This window comes from Cricetulus griseus, chromosome 3, assembly GCF_003668045.3.
Source record: "Cricetulus griseus strain 17A/GY chromosome 3, alternate assembly CriGri-PICRH-1.0, whole genome shotgun sequence".
In the NCBI taxonomy this organism is placed as follows: Eukaryota; Metazoa; Chordata; class Mammalia; order Rodentia; family Cricetidae; genus Cricetulus; species Cricetulus griseus.
Genome location: NC_048596.1, coordinates 82118769 through 82138396, shown reverse-complemented (window position 1 = coordinate 82138396; position 19628 = coordinate 82118769). Strand labels below are relative to the sequence as shown.

General features: G+C 46.7%; 1 protein-coding gene across 1 annotated transcript; it reads right to left on the bottom strand.

The window, feature by feature from the left end:
* Positions 1 to 6930: 6930 nt before the first annotated feature.
* Itpripl2 (ITPRIP like 2) lies at positions 6931 to 13030 on the bottom strand. Its single transcript, XM_027410159.2, has one exon. It carries the CDS (start codon positions 13000 to 13002, stop codon positions 11395 to 11397), a length of 1608 nt encoding a protein of 535 aa, XP_027265960.1. The 5' UTR covers positions 13003 to 13030; the 3' UTR covers positions 6931 to 11394.
* Between the last annotated feature and the right edge of the window lie 6598 nt (positions 13031 to 19628).

Below are 19628 nucleotides of genomic sequence, written 5' to 3'. Positions count from 1 at the left end.
TTAAGGTGTTTTATTGCAAACCTGTAAGCAGCAGACACCTCACAGAACACTGGAAGAAGGATCAGTAGGAACAAGGCTTACCTTTCCTGTTGAAAGGCAAATAATAAATAATTTAGGTTTTGAAAGTCATAAATAATCTTACTTGATGCACATTCAGTTCAGTTTCTGTAGTGCCAAAAGCAGCCACAGATGTGATGTTATGGAATGGGTGTTTCAATAAAACTTTATTCACAGTGCTGGCAGGCCAAAATTTGTCCCACATATAATAGTTAGTGAATTTGTGTGATATGCGTGGATATACATGAGCCTGTGTACACATCTCCATGGGAAACATGTATCTGAATGTGTCCCTGTGTCCCTGTCTGGGTTCTGTAAGGAAAAGAAACAAGTTTCACCCAGGCAACATTTCAACACAACGACCAGCAACATTTCAACACAGCCCACCCGGGGACTTCCTGCTTTTGTAGCAAGGAGAGAGGACAGCATTGGAGCAAGCCAAGAGAAGAGCCAGCTGCTGTGTCCTTGTTTGTCTCTGGGTTAAGTCTGAAGGGAAAGGAGACCAGTGGCTGAGCTACTGTAGGGCTAGCCACCTACACTTTCCCATCTGCTAAAGGAGAACTGAAGTCATCCTGGGGGTGGGGGTAGTGAGAAGAAGCTGTAAAAATGAAAAAGGAACCAGGGAGCTTTTAAGGAGGGACTTGGGGGAAGGCTGTACACCCTTCCTGCAGGGTGTTTGTGGACACAGCCTGCCAGTTGTATTTTGATTTTCCCCCTGGAACTCTCAAAGGGTAACTTCCTGCCTGAGTCACTCCTTTGGCTTAGTTTAAAGGGTTTGGGAATACAGAGGCTGCTGAGAGTTCGTTATAGAGTCTGCAGATGTGGGTTCAAAATCCTGTGTGTGCTTCCTTGGGGCCTATGACCTCATTCTGCTGAGCAAAGGGCTCCCCATCTGTAAAAGTGGAGCAGCTCTGAGAACCACATCCTGGAACTGTTACAGTAATGAGAATTGTGTCTGTCAAGTGTTTGGCTCAGAGTTTTGTGCTCAGAAAGTGTTCCCCAAGGTGGTACCCTGAGACAGACCTTCTGGGATTCCAGATTTTAGAGATGCCATCCCTAACACCCCTGGGCTATGCTAGGTTCCTTTCACCTATGATGTCATAGAAACCGGTTTCTTTACCTCAAAGCAAATACCTGTATTGGCCCTTAGGTCTGACAACAATCTCTCTCCTTTAGCCAGCTGTCTGCTAGCCATCTCATCCCCAGCCTCTGCACAGGGCCAGCACATAGTTGACAGTTGATATGTATTTCCTAGCTCCCAAGGAGATCCTCTCAACCTTCCTCATGCTGGGACCCTTTAAGACAGTTGATATTGTGGTGACGCCCAACCATAAAATTATTTTCATTGCTACTTCATAACCATAATTTTGCTACTGTTATGAATCCTAATGTAAATATCTGTAATTTCCAATGGTCTTAGGTAACCCCTGTGAAAGGGTCATTGACTCACAAAGGGGTCACTATCCACAAGTTGAGGACTGCTGCTTTGATGGGAGGCATCTGATGCATGAGTTAGGATAGGTGAGGCTGTGCTGTAGGGACAAGGAACCCCAGCATTTAGCTTCAGAAGCCTGACAGCACAAAGACCTGTAGATGGATTTTTCTTTAGGCTGCCAGCTCACGAAAAATGACACGGAGACTTATTATTAGTTATGAAAGCTCAGCCTATAGCTTAGGCTTGCCCCACTAGCTCTTATAACTTAATTTAACCCATTTCTATTCATCTATGTGCTGCCATGGAACTCATGGCTTTTACCTCTCCTCCTGCATGTCTTTTTCCCTTTGAGTCCAGCTGGCGACCTTGCCTTTCTTCCTAGAGCTCTCTTTGTCCAGAATTCCCAGCTATACTTCCTGCCTAGCTATTGTCCATTTAGCTTTTTGTTAAACCAATTACAGTGACATATCTTTACCCGTGTAATCAAATATCTTGTAAGAAAGGCTGATTTCTCAACCATCCAAACATAATTCCAGTGACTCTTACAGGCAGCGATTATGTGTTAATGACTCAGTTGCAATTTGGGATGTTGTCACTGTAACTGGTCAATTTTATTGTCCCTGCAGGACCAAACACATGTCTCTTCTGCTCCATGCCCACTGGATACAACTGGTCACTTGGCCCTGTGCACCTTCAGGAGGGACTGGGCAATAGAGGGTTGCTCATGGCTACTGTGTATGTGGAAGTGCCTCTGCACGTGACTTCTTGTGTCTGTGAAAACAAAGAGGAGGTCCCAATGCTCGATGAAGACCTGGAAAGTACAGATCACTACTAATGAGATGGCTTCTGAAAACAAGGTCAAATTGTACCAAAGCATCAGTTCAGTTTTAAGACCCACTCCAAGAACCAAAACTGTGGGTGCTCAGGCCCTTTGTATACAATGATAGAGAAAAAAATGACACTGTAGCTCACACCTGTAATCCAAGCACTCGGGAGACCAAGTTCCAGGTGAGCTGGAGCTGCAGAGTGAACTTTCTCCAAAAACTATGAAAGTCTCCCATGATCTTTAAATCCATGTGTGCCACGGCACACATGTAGAGGTCAGAGAACAACATTTGAAAGACAGCTCCTTTTGGGTTCCAGGGGTGATCTCAGCTTAGCCAACCAAGCATCTTTATCATGAGAGCCACCTTGCCAGCAATAGATGTAATTTTTAAAATGTATTATTATTGTATGTGTAATGCATGCATGCGTGTGTACGTATGGGTATGAATGCCACAATGTGTATGTGAAGAGCAAAGGGCAACTTTTGGGAATCAGTTCCCATCAGGCTTTCTGGGCAAGTGTATTTACCTGCTAAGCCATCTCGATGGCCTCCAGATTCAGTTGGTGTTTTCTCCCTGAATCTTTGATCTGTGGTTGGTCAAACCACAGATTGCCAGCCATAGATATGGAAAGTTGACTGTATTTATCAGAAAAAGCATGGGGCTCACACAGCCTTTGCCCTTGTGATGTCTGAGACGTGAGGCAGTGTCTTCAGTTTGCAGTTTCTTGCCCTGTGGGATCCAGAAGGTCACTCATCATCAACTCCACAGCCACTTCTCTCCATAGTTGAAATTTTAATTAATTAACTAATTAATTTCATTTCATTTTACATTCCAATCACAGTTCCCCCCCAACTCCTCCCACAGAGTAAGGGCTCCTATGGGAGACAGTTGTGCAGTTGAAACACTACTTTCATTTCGATAAGGTATCAAAGCCACTCAGTAGAGGCCCAGTTCCTAATTTGAAGTGACCTATGATTAAATAAACCATGAAGATAAGAATCTTTCAAGTGATTATGTTGCTCAAAGCTTTCTGTTGGGTGTGGAAGACAGAAGGACTCTTGGGGTCTTTCCCCCTGACTTCAATGGAAGATTACTCGATGGACTTGAGTTTCTTCATCAGGGCCAGCTCAGGGTCACTGCACCTAAAGAGGGCTTGGAAGAAGAAACTGAGATAAACAGTGGCTAGGAGCTTGGCAGCCAGTTCTGTTAAAGTGCTTGCCTTGGGTTCAGGAGAACCTGACTTCTGTCACCAGGGCCCACATTAAAAAGCCAGATGTGGTGGCACATGCTTGTAATATCAGTACTAGGGAGGTGGGGACAGGCAGATTTCAGGGGCTAGGTGACTAGACAGTGTGGCTAACTTGTTGAGTTCCAGGCCATCTGGAGACTAAGTTTCAAAACAAAACAAACAGACAAACAAACCAAAACCAAACAAAAATCATGTGTTGGAGAGAGCTTGAAGAATTTATACCTAAAGTTAATCTCTAGTTGCCACATGTGCACACAGGCATGCACAGGTGGACAAAGCCATTGGATGTTCATGAAAAGAGCCAGAATTTTGTGAAGTCGGGCTATAGCTACTGCACTTCTATCTTAAATGTCTTACCCTGAAGACCATGTGTCAAAGGTTTGGTTCCCAGCCCATGATGCCATTGGAGGGAGGCAAGGGGTTGAGCCTTTAGGCAGTAAATCCTAATGGGAGGAAGTCAGGTGGTGGTGGGGCATGCCATGGAAGGGACTCTCAAACCTATCTCTTCCTTGATATTCCCCAGTGGCAATAAGGTCAGGAAGAATGGAGCCAACTGACCATGGCTGAACCCTCTAAAACTGTCAAAACAGTTTTTGCTTCTTATCACTTGATTGTGTCTGGTATTTTGTCAGAGTGACAGAAAGCAGTAGCGTCTGGCTCTCTTCTGGATGGTAAGCTATATAGAAGAATGGTAGTGTCTTTCTGATATAGAAGCTTTTCTCTATTTGGAGAAGTTTCATTGTGACCCTGACATCTTGACAAAGTTATCTTTGTCTTCCTGGGGTTGGAGAAAGGGACAGTGCCTGCAAAGTTAAGCCCCATGGCTTCTCAGAAGTGATGCTAAGCCTGTGTCTCTCAACCAAAGATTTCTGCCCATTATCACTACTGCTGCTGACCCTTCACCTATCTGTCTCTGCCAGGAAGCGGATGTGACAAACACCAACTGGTTCCATAAGCCCTGATGTAGACATCACAGGCAGAAGGTTCTGGAAGAGCCACCAGACAGCATTCAGTGGTCAATAACCCTAGTAAATTCATCCATGGAGTTCTAAAAAGTGTCTTTGCTTGGGCTGCCCTCTCTGAGGTTCTGATCTCACTGGTGTGTGGGGGGGGAACCCCAAGCTTTGGTGTCTTTGCAAAGTCCCTGGTGTGTCCTAAGAAAGTCAGGACTGAGACCATTGAGAACCTGAGCCTTGTGTCTGGAACTCTAGCAAGGACAACAACTGGAGGACATTTGGTGAGAAGATCAGACGCTGTGGAAGAAACAAATGGCTGTGGGAAAACATCTCATTGGATGGACCTCATTTCTAGGGACAGCTACAGCAAATGTTCCAAACTGTAGAGTCAGCCCTGGTCCCACTTGAAGAAATTCTGGTTATGGAGAGACATGGGCTGAGTGCTTGAGGGGGAACTCCCTCTTGTAAGATGATGCTCTGTTTCTTTCAAAAATCTCCCAAGGAAGGACAGCTAACATCTGATTCACACTTGTTAGTGTACAACACCGCTATAAAGGGATGGGTTTTTCCTCTCATGTTGAATAACTGGCTTAACGATATCATCATCATCATCATCATCATCCTCATCATCACCCTCATCTCCAGTGCCCTGAGACCAGACACATCTGTGTAGTTTATTGCATGCTAACTTAGGACAGTCCAAATCAAGTAGATATGAAATGGTGAGCCCTCTCCTGCCCCCTTTTCTGGTAGACTTGTGGAGTTTGTTTCTAGGGCTGCTTTGTTTATTTCCAAATCCTGTGGCTGGCTTATTTATCCACGAATGCCCATTTGCCCTGCCCACCTTCTTGTGTAAATGTCATGGAACAGGACTCTGTCCAATAGGAAGAGAGAATTTCATCGCTTTCCATAGTCAGTTCTCTTTACTCTCTCTGAGCAAGTTAGCAGTAGGCAAAGAAAGAGGTCACTGCAGAATCTGGATATACACTGCATGAAGATAAAAGCAAAGCCACCTGTAAAGCCAAAGCAAAAAGATGCTAGGCTCCTGAATCATCCCTCAACTGCGGCACCCTTACATCCAGGCTTCTAGAAGCAGGTGGGGTTTGAAATCCTTATTGTTAATGTCACTGTAGGTCTGGCTTTTAGCTGTAGCCAAGAGTGTTCCTGACATGTACCTTTTATTCCATGCTTTTCTGAAATGGCTTGGATCTTAATGTCTCCCTAAGTCCCTACACTAGAGGTTTCGTCCTCAGGCTGTGGTTCTGTCAGGAGATAGTGGAGCCTTTGGGAGCTGGGCCATAGAGGAAGGAGGCCAGGTCATCCTCTCATTGCTTCCTGGTGACTATGACATGACCAGTTTTCCTCTACAACACAGTTCCCTCACTGGTGGTGCTTGATCCAGTCTTCCCCCGCTGGTTCAACTTCCTTGGCTTGGCTAATCCCTATCTGTCTTTAGACCTCTACTTAGAAGGCACCTCCTCCAAGTTGCCTTCCTGGAAATCCCTATGCCCTAGGCATCTCTCTTGTGAGTTCCGTTGCCTTCCCTGCCCAGCACCCTAATCTCTGACAGCACATCTGTAAATTTGGAAGAGGTGGTGTGTGTCTTTGCCAGCTCTGTGCTGTTTTCAATGCCCTGGGACATTACTACTTTAATTGAAAACCAAATGAAACATGCTCATCAGTTTTCCCAGAGGTGTAACATATAGCTAGTGCTTAATCAGCGGTAGCTGCAGCATTCCTTGAGGCCTAGCTGGCTGAGTTGTCGACCACCCAACACGGTCTCCAAGATTCCACCTCATGCTAAGACAGTTGATTTTCATTGTTAGCAGTTAACCATGTCAAGAGGGCCCCAGGGCCCAGGCAGTTTCTGGGCAAAATGTTTGAACTATGGTTAGCCATAGGCCAATACTTGAATTGTGTTGGAGAGGGGGATGGTGGGGCAGAGAGGAGGGGCAGGGCAGAGAGGTCTAGGCAGGGAAAGAAAAGAAGACCGAATTCCAGGCTACACCCCTGCAGGGCATCTTCTCTCACCTGGGCAAACAGTTCTCTACAGTATGATCAAGAGACAGAGTTCCAGAAAAGACTTTGAGGTGGGCTGGAGAGATGGTAAGGTGACTGCCACCCAAACAGGAGGACCTGAGTTTCTAATACCCAGAACCCATCTCTCTCTCTCTCTCTCTCTCTCTCTCTCTCTCTCTCTCTCTCTCTCACACACACACACACACACACACACACACACACACACACACACACACACACACACACACACGAGGGGGGGGTAGAAGAGGGAGCACCTGAGGTAAAGCAACTGAAGTTTGTGCAAAGAAGTTCAAGCCAGTGCAGGCATAGGCACCAGCACCACCACCACCACCACCCCAGGTCCCCAGAACCCACACACACAGTCCAGAGGTTTCCACAAGTTCCTTTATTGATACAGCAAAATGGGAAAGAACTAGGTCCCTTAGTGACCACAGGATCGAAAAGTGCAAATTTACTCCAACTTCAAACGAAGATGAGAGTGACAGGCTTGACCACTGGGGCCATGGAAACTGTGTGATTAATATGTCCTTAATCACACAGTTGTGATAGCAGCCAATCATGTCTGATGAACTCTTTGGTCTCTTTTATTGGAATAAACAGGCTGTAACTGAGACCCTCAAACTGTATCCCAGTGTTTGGGGTCAGAAGGCACATTAAAAACAGCCAGTGCTGGAATGCTTCAAGTCAATTGACTAAGACATGGCAACCTTTTTTCCCCAAAAGGTGCTAAAATATTCCTGAATATCCAATACTTCCAAAACCAGATTCCATATCAGTTAGCTGCCGGTCTTACTCTATTTCCTCTGTGTACATGATCTGGAATTTGCCACCCTCTCTTGTCTTCCACTAGCATTATTCTCGCCCCATGTGCCATAAAAAAAAAAATAAACAGATGTGTTATAGACAAGCAATTAAAGAAGAAAAAACTAACACACCACAGGGGTAACATTGAACCAGTTTCTCTCATGAGAGGTGCCAGAAAAGTGGGAGAAGTTTTCTTTGTGTAGACATGGGAAAAACCTCTTCATCAAGGTCAAATCCAGGAAGCACAGTTACAGTTCTGTGGAAAATATGACTTCCTTTGGGAGGGGACAAGAGATGCTTTGGAAGTAAGCTCAGCTGGTGGCAATTTTGGTGGCAGACACTGAGTCAGAAAGGGTTAGAAATTCTGGAAGAGAAGTTGGCCAGTGTTCTTGGAGGTGAGAATAGTACAATGCCATGGAATTTGGCCCAAAGATGGAAACTGGCTGGTTTTTTGTTGTTGTTGTTTTTGTTTTGCTGGTGCTTACTGCCTTCAAACAACATTGTGAAGTCCCAGGCCAGGTTACCATGGAGAACAACCAAAAAAAATAAATAAATAATAACTTTCATATAAGAACCAAATACAAAGAAAACTTATTCTGCAATTGTACCTCATTACTCATCTGCAAGCACCAACCCTCCATCCAGGCCAAGAAGCTGACCCCAAATCACCAGCAAAGAAAAACCAGAAGTAGCCCCAAGTGTTTTAGTTGTGGTTCTCACTGGAGAGCCAGGCTTGCATGGGAGCCCTACCAGAAACTGGGGATAAATGTTATCTGCGGCTGTGTTAATTTTTTCTGTTGTTATTCCCATAATAAAGCTTAACTCTGAGAGATGAAGTAGAAATGAACTAGCACACTCCCTCCTATATATAACACCATCATTTCCCTGGCAAAGAATATAACCTTATATATACTTGGGGGGAAGGCTAACTGTAAGGCAAGGGGTCGCAAACTGGTGGCCTCAGGTTCAACCAGATTTCTGCTCTGTGGTTTTGGACATTAAATTACCCCTTAAATTAAAAGTCAGTGAGCTTCAGTATTGTAATTTGAAATACCAATTCCTAGCCCCACCTTTTCTTTTCCTACCTGGAGTCCTGTGGCTGCCCTCTTTAAGGTAGTCACAGTCTCCACCACACTCCCCACTCTTTCTTAGTTCCCTGCCTTTAGGCTACTGAGTTTGTGACTCCTGGCTGGAAACAGCACATACCTAAAAACACATTTCCTCACCCAAAACTCTCCCCCACCCTCCCGGGCATCTTTACCTGTCTCCCTCCTCCAGTTTCTTCCTTTCACATCCATCTCAAGTCCCCCTCCCCCAAATTCTCAGAATATTTGCATCCACTCAAACTTTCCTCTCTTTCCACTCCATTTTGCAAAACACAGATTCTCCCAGCCCACGAACATTCCAGGAAGGCTTGGAGCTGGGCAGTGGGAGTCACTGAAGTGTCGGCTGCAAAGGGCTGAGTCATCTGCCTCAAAACAGTTTCTTTGGGCACTGGCTAAACAACTCTTTATTTTTTGGTAGAGCCATCCTGTATTAGCATATTGGCATATATGACTCTCCAGTACCAAATACACACCAAAAATGTGTACACATCAATTAGAGGCCGTGAAAGCGGCTGTAATGAAATGCAGAACTAAGCTGAATTTAAAGGCCTCGGGCAGCCACCATAACAGCCATATTATTGCATCTGTACACAGTACATGTTTCAGATCACTAAACATTGATCAAAATTGATCGAAATCTCTTAAGTTTTGGTTGCCACATATCGAGAACAACTGTTCAGCATGGCATTTAAATAAAACATTAATATTTTTTAATTCATAAACACAATGCCCATTAATTTAATAATAATAATAAAATTTAAAAGCTTTGAGGATGGATGAAACTTTGGTTAATAAACCAGAAAAAATAAAAATAACGGAAAAAAACCTTACAAGATACTTATACAAGCTATTCATATTTATGACAATAACCAGATTTATACTTTAAAATAGTATCAAGATTTTTTTTTAAAAAGGAATCTAATAATTGGAAAACTGCCTCATTGTCCCCTATTCTAAATTAATGACTACAGAGGAATCAACAGGCTGAGTATGGAAATCATGTGGACAGTATACACACAACAGATACACACACACACACACACACACACACACACACACACACACACACAAATCTTCCCTTGGCATTGACTTTTTAAAGTAATTAACATAAAACCTATTGTGCAGTTTCTATCCTTGCAAGAGGCTGACATAATGACCCCTACATTAAATGCCGTACCTTATGACCAAATATTGGCCTCAAAAAACTAGGAATGACCTTGGGGTATCAAGAGGAATGGTCCCCCAAACCACTCAATGAGACAGCTGCTTCTCTTTCAGTCCACAGATGAAAAGGACACAAGAAGCCAGCACAGCTCTAATGAGAAGTTCCCCACAATCTATTACTGCCGATTGCCAACCCGGTGCCCTAACGAAAGGGGGTTTGCAAAGTTCCCTCCAGATAGCTAAGAAATTAAACAATGGCCTTATTCATGTGACTATTTTTAGACAAAAACCTTCACTTTAAAGAGTCTAAGGGAGCAGATCTTTGCTATTTAAAAAAGAAAATTCCTAAGTATACTGTTGGCCACACTTCCCACTAGGAGAGAGATAGGTAGAACATTTTAAACTTGAACTACCATTTGGAGCTGTCAGGAAGCCAGAAGAATGAGAGGCGCTGGAGAATGGGCTCTTCCCATCTGCAAGAGGGAGGCACCCAGCCTGGAGAAGCTCATGGCCGAGAAGAGCAGAGCACTATAGAGCCAGCTCTCTCATTCCTCCTTCAGCTCCTGTGGTCCCCACTCTTCTGCCCACTGGTGAAAAGTGACAGGTCTCCAAGTACATACTGCAAGCTACTATTTTAAAGGACATAAGCAGAAGCAAGAGCTTCTTCAAGACTAGGTAAGGTTGTCTGGGCAATCAAGAATCTTCCAACCACTACCCCAAGACAAGGCATCACTGAAGCCTAATCCTTCCCAGGCAGCATGCCAAGCATTTTCTCCTCATAGGTCCTTAAACTCTAAAACAGGCCTGCAAAAAGCACTGAAACTCACTTGCTCAGAAGCACTGAAACAAAGGCGGGTTGTGTCCAGCTGACAAGGAGCCTTACTTAGACAGGCTCTTTTTCAAGACTTGTGTTTCACACTTTTTGCCAGACCTGTTTTAATTAAGGATCTTTTTTCTTTGCATTCTGCCTGGCTCAAATGAACAGGTGCTGAGTGCAAATCCCCACCTGTGACCTGGAGAGTGTTGAATGGTGGCTGGCTGCTTTTCAGAGCTTTGGTCTTTCAAATAACTGCATGGAGCCTCCTTTGAATAGCTGCTGGTTCCAACCACCACTGAACAAAAAAAAAAATGCCTGGACATAAAGTGCTGCTTGCTCTGAAAGTCTCTAACCAGCTCCCGACCACCTCTTAGGGCAGGTCATTTGATTTATGACAATTCCATTAATCTTACTCAACAAACTTGTCATTGCACTATTAAATATACATGAATGCTCATGGGAATGGCTAAATTATGACTCTGGAATACTAACAGCTGGACTAGAATTTCAATTCCAGTTGTGGATAAGGATTTTTTTCCTTCCCCTTTAAAAACAAAACTAGGGGCCCAGAATGTGTAGCTCTGTTGTGGAGTATCTACCTAGCATAAGCAAGGCCCAGGATTCCAGCTCCATAATTGAAACAAACATACAAAACCCCTCCAAAAATAGTTGAGAACCTAGTATCTAACAAATAGGTATGTCAAACATGATTGCTTCTAATAATTTGAGGGCAGAAAGATGTGTAAGACCACCCAGGACACTCTAATGGGCCTGCAGAAGATACCACAGCTATCCTAGGGCAGAATATTTAAGCCAGTAAAGCCTTTGATATCCTCCAAATTTCCCAACACTTTCTACTGCTCATCTGGACTTTAACTGCCACCGTCACTCCCATCCTGTGGGAAAGGGGCATTTGGTCAGGTGGAGTGTAATCAGGGTTCAGGGTTCATCTTCGGGGAAGCCCTGGATGCGTTGACTTCGGGGTGTGGGGCACCTGGCAAGGTATCGGGGACCACCGTAGGCCCGGAGAAGCTGGGGCAACCTTCGCCAGATGGACAGCAACCGCGCTGCTGCGAGCTCCCGGGCGTGCAGGTCAAAAGGTGCCAGGAGGTCAACTGGAGCCGCCTCGCGCAGCGCCTTGGGCAGGGGGCCCACCTCAGCGGCCGCCCCACCTGGGCCCAGGACACAGTGGAAGAGGTCTCGGCGGCGCAGCAGGCAGTCCCTAAGGAACTTCACCAGCTTCTCCAAGCACTCACTCAGGTGTGCCTCGTCCCAGCTGTGCGTTGGGCCGCCCTCGTTCAGAAACACCGTCAGCAGCACCGTTTTGAGCACATAGGAGGATAAGATGCGTCCCCACTGGGTAGCAGCTGTAGGGTCCAGCCCGCGGGCACCCAGGTCTCGAAGAGCCTTAAGCAGCTGCAGGCACTTGAGGTAGCAGGCACCTGGAGGCGCCCGTTCCTGAAGCCAGCCCAGCAGTTTCTGCTCCTGGCGTGCTGTATTCACACCCCACAGTGCCTCAGCGCGCAGGCCACCGGGGAGCTCTGATAGGGCCCCGCTTGGCGAGGGTGGTGGTGGCGGTGCCACAAGGAAGACACCATCGCCCAGATGGACAGCGGGGATGAGGCGCACGGCCATGGAAAGGCGACAGCAGCCGTAGTCCGTGCGGCAAGGAAGGATATGGAGGGTGGGAGGCTGCTCCAGACCACCTGGAGTCAGGCTGACCCGACAGCGACCCTCCAGGCTGTAGCGCACGGTGGCCAAGGAGCGCTGTAGGTGCGCTTGGAACCAGCGCAGAACCAGGGTAGCTGAGAGGTGGCGCCGACCCTGCACATCCACACAAAAGCCTTCAGCGAAGGGCTTACAGTCGCGGTGCCACTGGCCTGTCGTGGTACCCGATGGCGAGGGCGGTGCCTTGAGGGCACACACGAAGCAGCTGCGGAAGGCGGGGGCCAGCGTGGGCTCGGTCCCCAGGCTCCGCGGCTCCAGCGCCACCTGCGGCGGGAGGCGAAGTGGCACCAACACGTCGAAGCTGTCTGGCCTGCGGATTTTATGCTGCTCGTAGGCACTGCCCACCTGGATGAAATCTCCCCGGAAGGCCAAGGCCAGCGCTCCCCCGGTGATGGGACCTGGAGACCCTCGAGCCCGGCCAGCCTGCACCAGTTCACCCACGATCCGGCTCACGTGCGCCTTGCTGTGACCTAGCACATGCGGCGACAGGCGCACCTCGTGCTCATAGTAACTCTCCAGCAAGATGCTCAGGCCTGGCTCTTGCAAGGGTCTGGCTGAGAAGTTGGCGTGGCCACACGGGCGGGAAGAGCCTGGCAAGAGGCGCTGGCGGATGGTGTGGCGACATCGTAGGAGGATGTAGCCGAGGAGAAGAAGGATAGCCACCTTGAGCAGCGGGAAGCCGCTGTCTGCACCGTCGGGGGACTCGGCCCTGGCGCCCTCGCTGCTGCGCAGGGCATGGTAGAGGCACACCAGCGCTGTGCATAGCCCGGTCACCACCGGCCAAAAGACCTTCAGGTTAAGCGTGTACCGCACGGACATGCCGGGGGCCCGGGCGGCCCAGGGCGCGAGCCCGGGTGATGTCCCCTGCCCAGCATGCGCGCAGCGCCCCGGCGGCTCCGCGGCCCCCGTGTCCTTGGCCTTGGAGGCGGCTCCCCGCTCGCAGCTCCTGGACAAGCAGCACCGCTGCTCAAGTTCCCCTTCCAGGCGCCGCCCGCGCTGCACTCTCCAGCCCCTGGCCGCACCCTGGCCCTGCTCAGTCCCCGCCGCGCTGCCCTCGGTCAACTGCTCCGGACTCCTACCCTACCCTGGGCGGCCCTTCTGGCTTAGCAGCCGCTGCGCACAGGGACGATCGGCCGGGTTACTTCGCCCCAGAATTTTCTTCTTTCGGAGGGGGAAGGCCGCGCCGGGCAGCCGAAAGGAAATGCCTGAGTCTGGAGCCTCGCGGGGAGGGCGGCCCCCTCCCGGCCTCCGCCTGGATCGACGCCGGGTGGCCAGAGGGACTTCGGGACGTGCGGGAGACTGTCCTCCCGAGGGCTACTCCCGGGCCTCCTCCTGGAAGGCAGAACAGGGAAGGCCTGGTTCCGGGGCGGTGGCTGCATCGGATCCCGCAGTTACTGGGAAGTTGCTAGAGGAAGGCTCCCAGCCCCACCGCCCGGCCCTCCCTTCGCCCGGCCCCACCCCCAGCGCTTCCCGCTGGCGGCGTGGCAGGCCCTGGCGGGCGGAAGTGGCCCCTAGCCGTCTGAGGCAGTGCAGATTTGCAAACCTACATTCGTTGAGCACCTACTATGCACTAGGCAGGAGCCTAAAGACTGGGGATGTAGTTGACAGAGTGGACGAGGCTTTCCTGCCACCCAGCCTCTCAAGCTTACAGCCTTTTAAAAAGGGACTATGAACTAGAAAGGTTGGTGACCACCTCTGACCCCTGTACTCAGGAGGCTGAGGTCATGAGTTCAAGGGCGCCCTGGGCTACATAGGCAGACCCTGTCTCAAAAACAAAGACCCCGCAGTCAGATGTTCTGAAAGGAAGCTGACAGGAGTACAGGGTGATTCTCCAGGAGTGATTCCTCCCCACAAGTCCTGCCCAAACCATGGGGGTAGCTGAGGTGTGCTGTTGGGATGGAGAGGAGAGCTGGAGGGAGGAGAAAATTATAGTTTTTACAGGGCTGGACCCAGGCTTGATGCCCAGCCTCATACCTGAGTTTTATCCTGGAACCTATATAGAGGAAGGAGAGAGGCAGTCCCACAGTTACCCTCTGAGCTCTTCATGTGGTAAGCACATGTACACACACACACACACACACACACACACACACACACACACTAAATGTTTGTAAAAAGAAAGAACAGTGCTTTTATGTTGCAAAGGACTTATGCCTGCATTAATCCCATGGCATGTATTCACTCTGCACTTTAATGCTAATACATACTATTAGACATTAGCACTAATATCTATTGCTAATGAGTAGTACCTTCTCTGCTTTTCCTATAGAGGAACTAGTGCTCAAGCAGGTCTGAAGATTGCTCGAGGTCACATGGCCTTTGCAGAGCTGTGCCTTGAACTCAGGTGCTTACATCTGAAGGACCCAGAGGGCAGGATGCCCAAGGAAGGGGCCCACAGGTCCCTTTTCATCCTCTGGGCATTTTTCTGAATCTGAGTCCTTCCAGGACTCTACTGAGACCTGGAAAGCCTGTGCTTTTTCATAGCATGGATTCTCCCAGAAGCAATCTGAATTTATTTGAACAGTCATCTGTATTTGTTCACACTTAATCATATCTTGCTGCTGTGTAAGTAGAGCAAGGGTGGATGAGCTGAAGCATATGAGAGCCTGCCCACAGTCTGGAACCAGAACACAGGGTCCACCTAGCATTAAAGCAGATCTTGATTGAACCAGTTGGTGCTAAGCAGAAGTGTGTGTGTGTGTGTGTGTGTGTGTGTGTGTGTGTGTGTGTGTGCGCGCGCGCGCGCCCATTTGGTGTATTCATTCACATGTATATATGAAGGCTATAAGTCAACTTTTGGTGCTATTTCTTGGGTCCACCTTATTTTTCGAGAGAGGGTCTCTCACTGGGGCCTGAAGTTGCTGACTCAGCTGGCCAGTGAGCTCAGGTGTGGGACCACAAGCTAGTGCCATCATGTCCAGCCCCTTCACACCTGTCTTCCTCCAGTAGATCTGGGGATGGAACTAGGGTCTTCATGCTTGTGCAGCAAATATTTTATTGACTGAGCCATCTCTCAGCCTCCAGACCTGTTTTAGATCCCACCTGTGCTGGTGCCAGAATCCCAGGGAATTCCTAGGGAGCTGCTGGTCTTCAGTCCATGCTGGAATTCCAAAGAAGTAGGTTCTACCATCAGTGTAGCAGCAACCAAGAATGGATGAACTTGCCATCAAGAGTGAGAGCAGGTAGGCAAAAAGCAAAAGCTTCTGTCTTCTTTGTCCTTTTATTTGGGATGCCACCAGAATCTAAGGCCCACATTTAGGGTGAATAGTCCCACTTCAAATGATCTAATCAAGAAAATCCTTCACAGAAGCACCCAGCTGCTTGGGTTTTAGTTGATTACAGATGTGGTCAAGAGGGCAACCAAGATTTGCCATCACACCCTCCTTCTGACAACCTGATACACAGTCACATCACCTTATGCCATGCTTAATTTCCAAACAAAAACAATAACTAGGTCATAATTTTGCCAAACATGATATAACTAGCCACATACCATCACTAATGCAGTATATATTTTAGAACAAGTGGCAATGTCTCTTAAGGAATGCTTAGTGTTCCAGTGTCTTATGACTTAATAGTCACTGATATTATCTCAACCTATATTATATTACATGATAGAGAAATAGAAGAAAGTGAAAATATCTGCTTAATGTATGTGTTCATATGTATAAACACATTCTTAGCAAAAATACAACAGAAACACTCATATCAGCTATAATCCTCATGTCCACAATTGGTGGTAGCAGTCCATGCCTTTAATCCCAGCACTCAAGAGGCAGAGACAGGAGGATCTCTGTGAATTCAAAGCCAGCATGGTCTACAGAGTGAGTTCCAGGATAGACTCCAAAGCTGCAGAGAAACCCTGTCTCAAAAAAAAAAAAAACCCAAACAAAACAACAAAAAACCCTACCTTCCTTGACTACCCATTCTGTTTTTCCTCTACTCTCATCAAGCACCTCAGCAGGTCTTGGCTCCTTTCTTGGAGGAGTGACACATCCCTTCATTCCTGGGGGATGGTGCCATATCTTGGGCTCAGTGCTGGTCTGTTGTTGGCAGATCTGGCACTCAGCAGTAGCTGTAGCCAGGTCACTTTTTGGTGACTGGAAGTTGCTGAGCCCATGTGTAACCTGCATCTCTACCACCACAGTCACTTTGTTCATGGGTCTATTGGGCTATGACAGGGATGGAAAGAGACTGTCCATAGAACGAGTATTAGATAAGAGGTTACATACTAATTAACAAGTTGAAAGGGACAGAAATACAGCCAGACATGATTTAAGGAAAAACATGCTGTGTTAATGGAGGAGTCCATGGTGAACCTACTTCAGGTTCAGCTGGATCTAGGTCCCATAATCCCATGTGAACCTGCTTTCCCTCTGCCTCTTAACTCTAGTTTCTCCTAAATGGGCTGAGCTTTGACAGGTCACCTCTATATCCCATGACTAGCCTAGCTTCACATTTTTTCTGGGTTCAGAGGAAAAGAGTCTTGCTTTCCTCAAAGTTGTAACCAACCAATTGCTGTGCCTTGGGATAGTGTCGGGTCATGTGTGAAAAGTGGCCAAGTAAGAAAGGGCACTGATTGCTTTTCCCTGGATGGTGCTCCCACCTCCAAATTCTATGTTGCAGCCCACCCTCCAAGATGACTGAATATGGAGATAGTGCTTTGGGAGATTCACTAAGGTTAAATGAGGTGATAAAGATGGGGTCCTCATTTGATAGGAACTGTGGTCTTGTGAAGAGACATGGATGCCTGGCTATGCACACTCTCCAAGGAAAGATCACGAAGACACAGGGAGGGGTGTCCATCTCCAAGCTAGGAAAGCAGCCCTCCTCAGAAACTGAACCCCGGCAGAACTTCCCAGCCTCCAGACTTAGGCATAGATAAAGTTCCATTGTTTAAGTCACTTAACCTGTGGTATTTGCTGACTAATGCGCTGGGTACCCAGCCCTTGGAACAGGACACAGGGTCATGGAGGCAGGGGTGTTTCCCCAGAGAAAGTCACAGTGCTGAAGGAGGAGGGGTGGGGGAGAGCAGAGGCTGCCCAATTTTGTCTTAACCTTGCTTTGCTCTGGTCATTGCATCTCTAGAGTAGGAAGGGTTGTGACACTTACTAGGTGATTAATTCCCCCTATTAGATATAGTGGCACACTTCTCCGACCTCCTCTCCCCAAACAATGGCAACGCTGAAGATTAGAGTCAGCAAACACTTATGTGAGGGCCCACCCTGTGAATAGTTTCAAATGGTGAGCCAGATTCCCACAACTGCTCAGGTCTGCTCAGGAGCCCCAGCAAAGCTCTGTTCACTTCCTGGGGACACCAGAACAAAGTCATACAGAGTGGCTGAAACATGAAACTACCAGGCATGGGGACTTGTAATCCTGAGATTCCACTGACCTATATTCCATTTGTATTTGGCATATTCAGAGAAAATACTCTATTATCTATCTTATCTTGATGAATTTAAAGTTTTATACCTAAACCATTTTATCATAACTTGTATTACCATTTTAAAACTATATTTTTGGACCTCAAAACATTTTCTTAGATAAACAATTTAAGCTTTTATGTCTCTCAACCTTATATATTTTATACCTTTTTTGTGAGTTATTTTTTAATTTGGTAACAAAGAAAACTGTAATCATATCTCATCTTCAACTCCATCAGAGACCCAAAAAGGATTTAATATTACTTGAGTAACAGATGTACATGTACAGAGCAAGCAACTTCCAAAACTATAAGAAATAAGAGAAACAGCTGGCTGCCTGGACAGTCACCCAAGGCTCCTCTGTAACATTGGGATATCCATCTTTGGCCTACAGGCCTAGAATATCTGATACACTTTTTTGTGAAGCAGGAATTTTGAAGACTGTCCTACCTTGTCTTGGTAAAGTTCAGCAGTCACTTTCTTTTATGCCTGCTTGTCAAGTTTGGGACAGCATACTGTCAGCAGTCGAGGCAAGGGCAGTTTCTTGCCCAATGGATAACTTTGCCACAATGAAAGCAAACTCTATATGGGGATTCTTTGATGCCCAGCATCCTCTTTTGAAGTAAATTGGTGCTGCCAGAAGCAGACATGTCTTACTGTAATAAAAACCCTCAGGTTATTAAAACATTTTAAATGCCAGATTCTGAAGGTCTCTGAATTGTTTGAAGACCATGTGTCTATCTAAAATATGTCTCTATTTGACCTTGAAAACACAACTAACATGGCCACAAATTTGATTGTTAGATGACTAACGACTAACCTATCTTTCTTTATTATCCTAAATAGCTTTCAAGGACTAAAACTACATTACATTTTAAAATGAGCTGCATAGGTATAATACCTTAAACAAGAATAGAAACATATATACAGTATAACAAAAATAACAAATTTGTATCGATATAAAAAATTCCATACCAATATAAAATATTTGAGACTAGTGGTTGTTCAAAAATAGATCCAACAATCTACCATTCTAATCCCATCATTTCTATAATATATCCCCATTTTTTCCCTTCAGAAAGAGATCCCTGAATCTAATCTCCTTTGTTCAGCTTTTTTTCCTATGACCAATAAGAACTTGTAACCAACCCCACCCCCAAATGATGAAAAACATCCATAGCCAACCAAATGAGCAAAAATCACACACCTTACTTCTTTGGAATGTGGGTGTCATGTTCTCCAGACTGTTTCCTGTTGTCTGGGGGTGATGGTATCTTTGGGGAACCCCAAGAAAATCAGGTTAATGTTCAAGTCCTGGGAAAGCTAGCTGTAACATTTATTGTCCAGTTTCTGTGCAATGGGAAAACACAAGACTTATCTGTATGTAGTTCTGGCTAGAATAGTCTATCCAGCAGCCTTGAAGCTGTTCTGGATGTAGAACTCCAAGGAAACTGCAACAAAATGCCACCACAGGCCAATCTGATGGAGGCTATCTTAGTCACAGTTCTATTGCTGTGAAGAGACACCATGACCAAGACAACTCTTATCAAAGAAAATATTTAATTGGGGGCTTGCTTACAGTTTCAGAGGTTAGTTCATTATCTTCATGGCAGGGAGCATGGTGGCATACATGGCAGACATGGTGCTAGAGAAGTAGCTGAGCTACATCCTGAGCCATAGGCAGCAAAAAGAAAGATTCACTGGGCCTGGCACTGGCTTTTGAAGCCTCATAGTCTATCCCTAGTGACATATTTCCTCCAAGAAGACCACACCTCCTAATCCTTCTAATCCTTTCTAAGAGTTTCACTGCCTGGTGACTAAGCATTTAAATATATGTCAACGGGGGTCATTGTTATTCAAATGAGCACAGTTAAGGTTCCCTCTTCCTGGATGACTCTCACTTGTGTCAAGTTGACAAGAAGCAACAAGCACACTATCCCTACTATTCCCTCTCTATGCTGTTCCCTCCTCTACCCTTGCCATTCCCTTTGACCAAGGTTCTGTCTCCTGACAAGTGCC